Genomic DNA, 12,285 nt, shown 5'->3' with positions numbered 1-12,285 from the left:
TAAAGATTTAAGTAAATGCTTTATCAATAAAATAGACGATAGGACATATTTTTCTCAGCCGGTGTCAGGAAAGGCAGCACACAGCCATGTGCTGAATTGTCACACTGAGTCTTTAAAATTCCTGCTGGATTTGAAGGTATTAACAAGTCCCTATCAACATTCTCTAAGGGTTTTTGATGTCATTTTAGCTATTGAACTAAAATATGTGAACTATTACCTTGTTGATTTTGTCCTTAAACCAAACTGCATTATCATCTGAGAGTATGTTCTTAAAGTATTGTTAAAAGTACTTTGAAAACTTGTAAATCCCTGTAATTTATGTTTCTCCTGCCTCTGCTGTTTCATTCTGTCCTTCTGGTTTTAATTTGAATGCAGTCCTGTCTGGGTGTGTACCTGTAAAATTATGTTTTTCCAAGTACAATTTACAGTCCTGACCTTAGATTCTTACAGTGTCCCCAGCGTTCTCTGAGCTTCCTCTTATACCAAGAAGTGGGCTTCGGGTCCTTCAGTTCTTTCATATTAGAACCATCTAATCAAGGTTACTTGAAACAGATCTGATTTTGACATTTCTTAGTTTATCATGTAGGCCCAGGGAGTAAATTAGGAGGGCTTCCCTGCAAGCCCATTAATTGCATTGCCCCATTCCTTAAAACATATACACTTGTAAACCTAGACTGCCTCAAGACAAGAGTCTCATTTATCTAAACAGTTCTCCTTTTAGACTCAATGGCACTGATGGAAACACAGATAAGGAGTGTGGATCAGAGGAAGGATCTTTTGGAGCCTGTGCTTGCTGAAACTGTTCCTACTCCCCTTACAGTCCCCTTTTCTTTCCAAGGGCCTGTCTGCATATACAGAACAGTCAGTATATCCCCGGAGCTTGGTTAGGGGAAGACCGCAGCAGGCAGTGCAGTGGGAGAGGGCATCTTTCTTCTGAGGGGGCTCTTTGCAGGTTTCAAGGAACAGGACTTCTCTGTTTTAAGGGGAGGATGGAGGGCGGGCGCTTTGTTAAAGCAGAGTCTGTATGTTGAATCCTCTCCCGCCTGGCAGCCGAGCCCTTCATCGTGGACTAGAAATGGCCGCAGAACTTTTGGAATCGTTTCCTTAAGTTGGGAAATGAGATTTCTTTACTTTCTGTTCCTTTAAGAACAGATATCACTTAGGAGTCTTCTTTTTTTTTTTTTTTCTCCTTACACTCCTTCAGTGTGTTCTCCATTGTTCTTACAGACACTGTTGGGAGTGGAGGAGAAAGGGGCAGGCAGAGCTTTTTGGCCGTTGACCTAGGTTTCCTCTTCTGTTTCAGGTCATCGTACAGTCTGGCCGCCACCCCACGGTGCTGCAGAAACTCTGCCAGTTGCCCTTCCAGTACTTCAGTGACCCACGACTGATCAAAGTGCTGTTCCCCTCACTTATCGCTGCTTGTTACAACAACCGTCAGAACAAGATCATTCTGGAGCAGGAGATGAGCTGTGTTTTACTGGCCACATTCATTCAGGTACCTTCTGTGTTATGCCTGATTCTCTGACTTTGAGTGGAAGCTAATGCAATTGCAAAGTTAAAGTGAACCAGCTGTTTATTCTTGCCATCCTCAATGTCTTTAAAATTTTTCACGTTTTTCTGTGCTTGAAAATTAATTTCTAAAATATTAGGATAGTAAAACTAGGGTTGAATGGTATAAACTTCAACGTGGAGGACTTCAAGAAAAGGATATTTTTCCAGTTGTTGAAATGGTACACCCACACCAAGGAAACATTTTAAAAAGGTTGCCAGACTTCTTTAAGGCTTTTAACATTTACATTCACCTTGCCTTTAGTGCAGCTACAGGGAATAGATAAGGATTGCTGAAGAAGGATCAGTTAAAACTTCAGTTGATTTGTAAGTTTTAAAATAAGTATGATTCATACACACACGTGTGTGTAATAAAAACCTGCTATATTGCTTTTTTAAAAATCTAACAATTGTAAGTATGGCCTTATATTTTTCTGATCTGGTTAAAATTCTGTAGGACTAGAATCAGAATTAGTGCTGTAGCAAAATAAAGCAGTATTTTCACATCTAAATTAACTGCGTCAACTGACAATAGAAACTCAAGTTGGCTATTCTGTAACATTTGCTAATAGCTAATCCTGCAACTTTTTTTCTGTCATTGTAGATCATTCATTGCTGAAAATCTTCCATTTTCCTTGAAATGTTCTATAAAACCAATGTTTTTTTGTTCCATGATGTACGTGTGATTAAAAGACAATGTTTTCTGTTAATAACAATGAAACAGAAAGCAGAGCTCTGTAGCAGTATTCTTCTTTATTCTGGCAAATATACATGCATCTTTGTTGAAAGGATGTGATAGTGCCCAGCTGGTTGGGATGGCTAAAGAGTCCAGCTTTCTTCACCTTAGACAGCAGTTAGTGGTTTATGTTTTTTAAACTATCCTCTATTAGACCATCAGTTAACAAATACAACTAGATCAATTGTGTTTAGAAATGTTTACTTTCAGCTTAGTTGTTCCATTTGAGTCTGGGTTCTGTTTTCTGAAAATTTTTTCAAAGATCTGCAGATCCACAGGTAGGGTATGGATTTCAAAACAAAAATCTTATGGTTAAATTAAAACCTTAATAAGATCTTACATAACCATCATAGCAACATTTAAGATTTTGCATATATTCTTAAAGGCTTAGGATTAAAATTTAAATAGAAAATACTTGGGCGCCTGGGTGGCTTAGTCGGTTAAGCAGCCCACTCTTAGTTTGGGCTCAGGTCATGATCTCACAATTTGTGAGATCGAGTCCTGGGTCAGGCTCTGTGCTGAAGGCACAGAACCTGCTTGGGCTTCTCTGTTTCCCTCTCTCTCTGCTCCTCCCCTGCGCCCTCTCTTAAAATAAAAAAATAAACTTAAAATAATAACAATAATAATAATAATTTAAAAATACACTATAGAGTATTTTAAGACTGATCTTAAAATTCAGTCTTGTATTCAGGAGGTAATTTCTGAGTGCCTCTGGTGTTCTGGGCACTGTTCTAGGCACTAGGAATACACCAATGAATAAAACAGATAAAAATTCCTGCCTTTATAGATCTTTCATTAATGTGGCGGAATCAAACAGAAAAGTAAAACAAATAGCATGTCAGGTGGTGTTAAGTACTATGGAGAAAAATAAGGCTGGGAAGGGGGATGGGCTGCCAGGGAGGGGGATGTGATGTGCAATTTTTTTATGACGTGAGCAGAGAGGCCCCAACCAAGACAGTGATAGTTGAGCAAAGACAGTTTTGCATCTGTATGAACTTAGTCCCTCACATTTTCAACCACTTGGAAAACAATTTATGAAAATACAAATGATTTCAGAATCTAAAGTAAAAAATTTTTACTTATTTTCATCTGGTATTGATCTTAAAGCCTTCTAACTTTTCTCTGTGCTATTTAACACACATTTAAATGGAATTTAATGTAAATGTAACAAATTGAACATACATTTGGACACACACATTTTGTAAATGTTACAAAAATTTCTTATTTGAGATAGCATGTTAGATTAGTGAAATTAAATCAGATTTTCTTTTCTATAAATAATTATGCTCAAAGGAGTGAATATATAGTGGATTTTAGTGTATAATGTGGTTCTTTGAGGTCTGCATGTGTTAGGTTATTAATAGTCACTAGAAAATGATACTAAAAATAGGAGCTGGTAGTTTGTCATAGGTCTCTGAAAATTTACATAAAAGTGAAATTACTAGACTTTTTTAGCTGCAGAATATGTAAGGGCTTTTAGAGTTATGCTTTTTTAAAAAATGTTAAAAATCTGTCAATATTTTAAGAGCAAGTTTGGCTAAAGCATTCAGTTTGTTTGCTGAAATAAAGTTGTAGTTTCTGGCCCCTGATGATCTGTACCAAGATTTGAGTCATCACTATTTGATTTAAATTGAGAACCTGAACATCAATTTCTTAAGCTTTTATATTTGGGCTCCAAAGTATTCATGCAAAAATAGTTGTCTTTAGACTTCAGAATCACATTGAAAACTGCCGTCAGAGAAATTCTCTGTTCATAGCACTGGTATAAAAACACTTTTCTTGTCTCACACAGGATTTTGTACAGACTTCGGGTCAGGCAGATAACCAGCTTTATCAGCCCAAAGGTACGTCCTATTGAAATGAAATGTCATATGTTTGTTAGCTGAATGGACATGTTTCTTACTCCACCCTCTGGAACTATTACAGAAATCATTTTATTACATCACCCTAAAACATTTGAGATTCGGATACCAAGTATAATTCAATGAGTAAAGAAACTGATTTTGTCATCAAGCATTAATGCATCAGAATATACAGAGAAATTTTGAAAATAAAAGCACAAAACATCTTTACGTAATTTATGTTCAACTCATACAAGATATAACAAATAGTGAATAATTGCTAAAGAGCCACTTTGTAATACAGGAGACAATCAGGTCATTAATATTGGCCTACATTACTCACATAAATGCTAAAATAAGATAGATTTGGTTTCCTGTCTGTGTTCAGAATAAAATTATGAATGATAATACCCCATATTTTCCCCCTTAAATTCAAGTACTTGGATATTTTTATTGAAAATAAAAACTGTAAAATTGTTTTACTTGGAGAAAAAAGAACATCAGATTAGTAAGAGTTCAGAGGCCAAATGATTTACAAGCATTTTTTTTTCCTGTAGTGTTCCTGCTGAGGTGCTTCCTATGATCAGAGCTGGAGATGTAGAATATTAAGGACATTTTTACTTTTTAAAAATATTCTGCTACACACACTGTAATTGAGAAGTACAAATGGCTCTTTGTCTGGCTGTTGTGACAGCACCTTTGATTAATGGGACCCTAATACAGATTTTTCCCCAATTCTTCCATTAGTTTGATACTCCTTAAAGTGGCCAGAGGCCCACTCCCAACAGGACCCTCTAGGTGACCCACCAAGTAGCCCCTACTTGGAGGGGTGGTGAGTCACCTTGTCACCTTGGACAGTCTCTCTCTTTCTCTCCCTCACCTCTCTCTCTCTCTCTCTCTCTCTCTCTCTCTCTCTCTCTCTTTCTCTCTCTTTCTCTTTCTCTCTCTCTCTCACACACACACACACGTACACCAATTATCTATAGTGGGCAGATGTTGAAAAGTACATAGAAAAGAATATAAAGCTGTACCAGTATCATGAAAAAAAGGTCAGGTTTTATTGGTTCAGACACTCAGAGAAGTAAACAGAAAGCTATGTTCCTTTTCAGAAGTTCAAGTCAACATCATAGTACCATTTGTCTAAGCCAGAATTAGTGTGCAAGTTCAGGACTGCCCTGACTCAGTCACAGCCTTTTTTTTTTTTTAAGTTATTGGAGGCTGCAGTGAGTGAAATCAGTATAATTTGTTACTATTTCTTAAAACAGTGTTTTAAATTTTGAATATATGAAAATGCCTTGAAAAATCTAATGTATTTTTAATTGTACAGCAACTTTTTTGCCCGTAAGAAGTACAGACATTCTTTCTTCTTCCTTTCTCCTGAATGTAAGGATGAGTCACCATTTGCTACATATCTGGCAGACATAGTCCCAAGAGCTGCCTCAGCTCGGTGGGTTGAGGCCTGTGAGAGTTTCAACCTTCTTTCTTTTCCAAGGACCCATCTTCTTGACATCCACGCTTTCCCCAATTCCAGTATGCTTAATCCATAAAACAGCAAATGGAGAACTGTTCTCTGCATTTCTCAGAGTCATTATATTGGTGACAGCTCTTAATATGCTTACTTGGTTTAAAAAAAAAAAGTGAGGGCACCTAGATGTTTCAGTGGGTTGAGCACCCCACTTCAGCTCAGGTCATGATCTCACTTTGAGTTGGAGCCCCGCGTCAGAATTGCTGCTTTCATCATGGAGCCTACTTTGGATCTTCTGTCTCCCTCTCTCTCTGCCCCTTCCCTGCTTAGTTTCTTCCTCTCTCTTAAAAATAAATAAACATTTTTTTAAAAAGAAATTTTCTTTAAAAAATAATTCAAAAAGTTAAAAAAAATGATTCCATACTAGACATCTGTTCTCCTTTTGCTTAGTTTAAGTCCCCAGAAATGTTTCAGGGCATTTTGAGTTCATTGCCCAGGTAAACCTCTACATTCTAAATGTAAAGCAGCTCCACAATCTTATTGCTAAAGGAGAATTCTGATTTTCAAACACTGGCTGCTTAATCACTACCCAGCTAGGAGGTTGTTTTCTTTGCCTACATTGATAACCAGTAAAGTTCTCACTCATTCCCTCCGCTTTGTTAGATGACTGAATGCCAGATTTGAGCATTTTTTAAAGTCATATTTAAATTAAAATATTTTAAATTAGGCTATTTTAGACGACAAATGTCAAGTTTATATACAGATACATCATTTCGAGGCTAACTTAAGGATGGAAGAGATGACTGTCACTTTATTTGGATCACCATACTTATTTCCCCCTATTTTCTTACTCGAGTCCAAAAACAGGTTTTTTTTGTAATGTTTTACATAGGGATTAATGTCTGAATATGTTAGAAGCACAAAATAAATTGTGATTAAAATATGTATATTTTGTGCTGTAGGTAGATAAAAATAGATCAGTTACCTTCTTTATATAAACTTGTATCGTGGTTTATTTGAAGTGCATGTCTCCATTTTGTAGTCAGATATCAAAATAATTTTAATTTCTTAAACTTCAAAGAATTTATTATCTTTTTTTCTTCTCAGGAAAATCCCTTGGTTCCCAAGACTATCTTGAGCTGGCTAACAGATTTCCTCAGGAGGCCTGGGAAGAAGCTCGACAGTTTTTTTTAAAAAAAGAGAAAAAATAAATGATTTGGTTAGTTCTGTATTTGAGTGCCCTTGTTAATATTTTAAACTGTTCAAACAAATGTTCTAACTGTTCCTTAAGAAGCTCATTTTCACATGTTTATACTTTCCCCCTGCATTGTAGATATGGTATATACTTTGCACTATTTATAATGACTGTAGATACTTTAATGTTCTTTCTAATTCTGGAAGTTGAGTTTATTTCACTTATGCACAATATTTTGGAGTTCGGTTGCCTACATCCTATGATAATATATACTTTGCATTTGTAATATGGGCGAAATTAGACATAAAATTAGCAAGTCTGTTTTGTTCTTGTAATAAAATAACTTATTCTGTTTGCAGTGGTGACTTTTCTTATTAAGACAATACCAATTTGAAAGAAAAATGTTAACTCCAAGTCTGGGAGTATTTTAATTAAAGACAAAATTAACCTCTAAATTTCCCTTTTTAAGGTTTGGAGTAAAGATGTTTATAACACTTGTATATTCTAAGTACATAATAGGTTTGGGGGCTATTTGAAATGAATTTAGGACATTGTATCCATTGGTCCGCCTCACCTTTCCTAGCGAACAGGACTTTCCTAGCAGACAGGACTGAGAACCATTGCTGAACTGAAAGTATTCTCCAGAATAAAAATTATCGATTCAAAAAGATCAGCCATAGTGAATCACCTTGACGCATTTCCTCAAATAATTGTGAAATGAAGCAACTCTGAAGTAACCATAAAACAAGGCGAGAAGGGCTCTGAATAAAAGTTTTAAACTCCGATGCCCCGCTCACAGTTGAACGTGAGAAGGGTCTGCCTGGGAGACGTAGACCTTTTCATACCTTGTTCCCAGCGTTTCCCCACCTTAAGCCGACGGCCAGTGCTAAGCCGCTCACTGAATGACATCTGTAATAATTTCTGTCCGATAAGGATCAAACATTACCGTGAAGAAAAGATCTGGTTGGAAAAAAAAAGTGGCCTGAATATGTGTCAGAGTCAAAGCTATAGGAAGGTAGGTGGGGCGGGACCAGAAAATAACAAAAGTCTCGGTTTTTTAAAAACAACCTACTTAATGTTCACAACACTCCTTTTTGGAGCCTCACAAAGCTGCTGAGCTATGTGTTTTTACTTCTTTGCAAATCGAAAGAAAATGAAGAGGTCCCCAAAATTAAAAAAAAATAAAGACGGAAACCACGGCGAACGCGTCCCTGTGCCCTCTGTGCTCCCGCGGGCGCGGGTCCCCGGCGTCTTCCCCACGTCGGGCCGCAGGGGCCGCTGCCGGGCCGGGGCCGCGACCCCGCGGGTCCTGCGCGGGCTCCAGGGCGGGGGGCCGCCGGCCCCAAAGCCAGCGGGACCCGCTCTCGGGAAGCCCCTCCCGCCAGGGCTCGGGCGGCGATCAGGCGCCGGACCCGGGACACCGCGGCGGCGCGCGCACAATGCCGCGAGCCGGGCCGTGCACCGCTCTCCGAAGGCCGAGGGGCTGGGCCCTAGCGCCCGCACTCCCCCTCCGAGACTGCGGCCGGGGCTCCTCCGCGGCCCGAGGCGGGGGAAGGGGCGGGGCGGGAGAGCAGGCAGGTGTCCGCGGCCGGCTCCATCGGCGACCAGCAGTCGCCCGCCCGGGACCCCCAACCTGGAGAGGAGTTCCCGAATGCCTCTCGCCCAGCGCGTCTTGGGGCGTGAACGCAGAATCCTTGTAGCTGAAAGGAATAATCAAATATTTATAAGATTTCCTGCAAGATGCTTCACAATAGAATATACTTCTTATCTGGTCGGAAATTTGCCAGAAAGCCATAAATAATGGAAACAGCTGTGATTAACCTCTCAGAAACCATACCAGAATTCGCAATTAAACATTTAATTGAATGGTGTCGTTTGCCCCCCTCGTCCGGGAGTCGGGGGGGGGGGGGTCGTCTGATTGAGATGAATCCCGGCTCCTCCCGGGTAGGGAGGTTTCGAGAATCGGGCCTTGCAACTCCTCGGTGACTCCCGACCTTCACGGTCTCTGTGCGTCTCGAGTTTAAGGCGCCTTCCGCCCGGCCAGAGTGATTGAAGTTCTGACTCCCCTGGGTTTTACGATTTCCAAACTCGCCGGGGACTGGGAGGGTGCGGCGCGCAGGTGAGTTCCAATTTGCGGGGAGGAGTGCCACCCACTTGTGGCGGGGGCCGCATCCCGGGTCTCCCGAGCTCAGGGGCCACAAGTGGATCAGGCTGGGCTCAGGCGAAAGGCTTATGCTGGGTCCAGCCTGTGAAGCTGACGGTGCGAATGGGCGCGGCTGGGGCAAAAAAGCAACAACTTCATTGGGGCGTCGGAGCCCAGAATTTGAGCCAAATAGGAAAAAGCTGCCCGAAGCCCGGCAGCAGCGACATTTGAGCGCCCAGCGCTATTACCCAACTGAATTTCCTGCTCCGGGCGGCAGCTCGCCTTCTGGGGAGCTCGACACCCTGGATGCCCAACAGGATGTCGAAGCCACAGCTTCCTGCTGAAATTCCGGAGCCTCTCCCTGGCTCCAGGCACTCGGGGCCTCTGTGACCCCGGACCCTGAACTTCGCCCCCGTTGCGCCTAGGTGGGAGTCTCACCTCCCGGCCCAGCCTTTCCTTCCTTCCCCCGCGCAGCTGGGGAAACCACTTGGGTCATTTCTTCCAGAGCTCCTTGCCACCTTTCTAAATTCTTAGGTGTCGATAATCTGAAAAGGGATTACTCCTCACCATCCCTATTCTTCCACTTCTCTCTCCCAGTTCCCACGCCCCCAACCCAGGGGTTCTCCCGCCTTCCGTATTCAAACCACCCCCTTAAATATCCTGTTTGCCAACCGGGAGATTCTCAGCCTTCCTAAACTCCTGCCCCTCCGTTCATTCCCTCACTCACTCTCCCGCCAGCTGCTGACTTTGAGGAGGTGCCCCGATCACCTAGAAGTCCTGCCTTTCTGGCCCAATTGTTGCGGGGCCCCAAACTTGCTTTATAAATTGAACCAACCCCAAATCCCCACACAAATCCACATCTGGATCCCAGTGAGTATTTTCTTGTGCCCTTTTCCTCTGCTATTGCTATTCTCAGTCTAACTCCATTTATCTGCATCGTCCATGCACAGTCTCTCTCAACAAGGTGCTAGTCTGTAATTGGTCACACAATCCTCATTATTGCACTGAATCCCAGTATCTTGAGGAAAGTTTACCTTTACATCAATCAGACCCGTATTTAAAAGCCTCTAATCTTCCCTACATCAGCTTAATAAACTCTGAATTTCCTGCTTGGAACTTCTCTTAAAATAGTTTATTATTCATTCATTGTTTCTTCTCTCCAGCATGCTATTCAGCTAATTCTCTTGCTCTCTCTGGTGACCACTTGTATGGGAAAACACAGCTAATGTGTGGCAATGTACGTCCTCCCCCAGGCAGCAGTGGCAGAATTAACATTTTCTAGAGAACAATCTTAGACAACGTCTCATTTAAACACAATATTTGCAGCTCTGAGCTTTAAGCCATTCCACATTCAAAATTGAAAGGCTGATTTCTGTTCCACAACCCATTAAATATTAAAGTTCGTTGGGAATACTGCCACAGGGACTCTGAATTTCCCAGAATTGTGCAGCCTTTCAATATGTATTAAATTTTGTGGTATAATGGCCATAAACTTTTCCATCTCTGGGAATCCCTTTCCTGCCTCAATTACATAGGGCTATCCAAATTATTAGATAAATCTTCTGGAAAAAAAATATTCTATAGTGAATCTAGTTAAATAACTAACTCCCATTTTCCACCTATGGCCCCTTTTTATTGAACTTTTTACTACACAATTGGGCATCTCACTCTGAAAGTTCAGTAAGCATAAAATACAACATTTGTAATTGTTACAGGTAATTTAATTTACAAGGAAATCCCAACTGTATTACTGAGCATGTTTAAAGATGACCTGGGAACCACTAAAACTGATATTTATTAATGTAACCAACCATAGATCTGACACCACACCAGAGACCATTGTAATAAGGCTTCAAAGTCAAAGCTTTTCCGTGGAAATGATGCACCTTTTTGGGTGGCCAGCAACAAACTACAGAAGAGTTTATAATATTTTACATAGTAATACATATAGATTCAGGCATCCTAATAAATGGTAATCACTTTTATCTGGGTAATTTCCCAATATTCAAAATCTGACACACTCACCGAATAGCAAAAAGGAGAATTAGATTTTTGATCTATGGATAATAAGAGTTTACTGTACTTAGGCAGATGTTTCCGTTTGTAGCATTTGCAGTCTTTCAGGGCGCCTGGGTGGCTCAGTTGGTTAAGCATCTGACTCTTGGTTTCGGCTCAGGTCATGATCTCACGGTTTGTGGATTCGAGCCCTGAGAGCCCTGCGTTGGGAGCTGGCAGAGCCTGCTTGGGATTCTCTCTCTCCCTCTCTTGCTGCCCCTCCCCCACTCGTGCTGTCTCTCTCTCTCTCTCTCAAAATAAATAAATTTTTAAAAATTAAAAAACTCCTGCAGTCTTTCAAAAGCAAAAATTCAGAGCTAATTAACAACAAACATTAATGAAATTCTTTACTCAAGAACCTGTTACTTCTGTTTTTAAAGTGACAAAACCTAATATTCTGGATTAATCAAAAGTTTTCCAAAGTAAGATTTCTTGGAAGTTTAGCCTGCTATCCAATGGCCAGCCAGTAGGTAAGAGAAAATATCTATATTTCTGTTTGGGAAGGAATGGTCTAACTTAAGGGAGCAAAGCCTCAAAGAATCTAACCCTGATTATTAAAACCGTTTCTAGGCACTTGAGAGGTAAAGCTGGTCCTCATTAACCCTATGTATCTCCTCCCTTATCTCTTAAGTCTGCAGCACCATTTCCTAAATCCCAAAGAAAGGGAATGTTCTCTTCAAATTTTGTGCTAGCATCACCTTGACTTTGAGGAAGTAAAATATAAATTTGTCTTGAGTTTCCCACCTCCCATTTTCTTTCAGTAATTGACAGCTAGTCTTCCAGTTTTCCATTTCTAATGGGGGAGGGGGAGGTGACGGAATCCTGCCCTCAGCTCTGCTGAAAAACCTACAGTGGCCTCTGGCCATCCAAGCAGCCCACAGTTTTAACAGAAGGCACCTACTCTTCTATCCAGAGACCACAGCTGCCGCTCAGACACATTTTCCCTTACCAGACTCTACCTGAGATATCCCCTATTCACGGCATCGCTCTTTCAAAACAAATCCTGGACAAAGAAGGATATGCTTGGGGTCATTTATCTCGAGGGACGAGAAAACGGAAACCCAATGCCAGAGATTCTTCAAGAGTAGTGGATTGACTGGTAGGGTGGCAGTTTCCTGAGTCCACCAAGTGAGGCCTGGTCAGAGGAAAAGAACTGTCCCAGGCTGCCAAAGGGTTAAATATTTGTTAAGGGTAAAACCTGAGCCTCCTGTTTTTTGTGCTTGCCCGGGGGCCTGCTGGAGATTCAGTATCTCTCGGTTATTTCCTGCGATCACTAAAGCCAGTTTTCAAGAAAACAAGTCG

At 41.0% G+C, this 12,285-nt stretch overlaps 1 protein-coding gene across 5 annotated transcripts in view; it reads left to right on the top strand.

Annotated features, from left to right (window-relative positions):
• Window positions 1–7,143, top strand: part of SCAPER (S-phase cyclin A associated protein in the ER) — a 518,574-nt gene extending 511,431 nt beyond the window's left edge. For all 5 annotated transcript variants that reach the window (XM_042941318.1, XM_042941317.1, XM_042941313.1 and 2 more), the window contains 3 exons: window positions 1,304–1,495; window positions 4,077–4,128; window positions 6,698–7,143. In XM_042941318.1, coding sequence (XP_042797252.1) covers window positions 1,304–1,495; window positions 4,077–4,128; window positions 6,698–6,801 — 348 coding nt within the window. In that variant the 3' untranslated portion in view covers window positions 6,802–7,143. The remainder of the gene's footprint in view (window positions 1–1,303; window positions 1,496–4,076; window positions 4,129–6,697) is intronic.
• The last annotated feature ends 5,142 nt before the right edge of the window (window positions 7,144–12,285 follow it).

This window comes from Panthera leo, chromosome B3 (assembly GCF_018350215.1).
Source record: "Panthera leo isolate Ple1 chromosome B3, P.leo_Ple1_pat1.1, whole genome shotgun sequence".
Classification (NCBI taxonomy): Eukaryota; Metazoa; Chordata; class Mammalia; order Carnivora; family Felidae; genus Panthera; species Panthera leo.
Note: the sequence above shows the minus strand (reverse complement) of the source record. Positions and strands in the feature narration are given on the sequence as shown.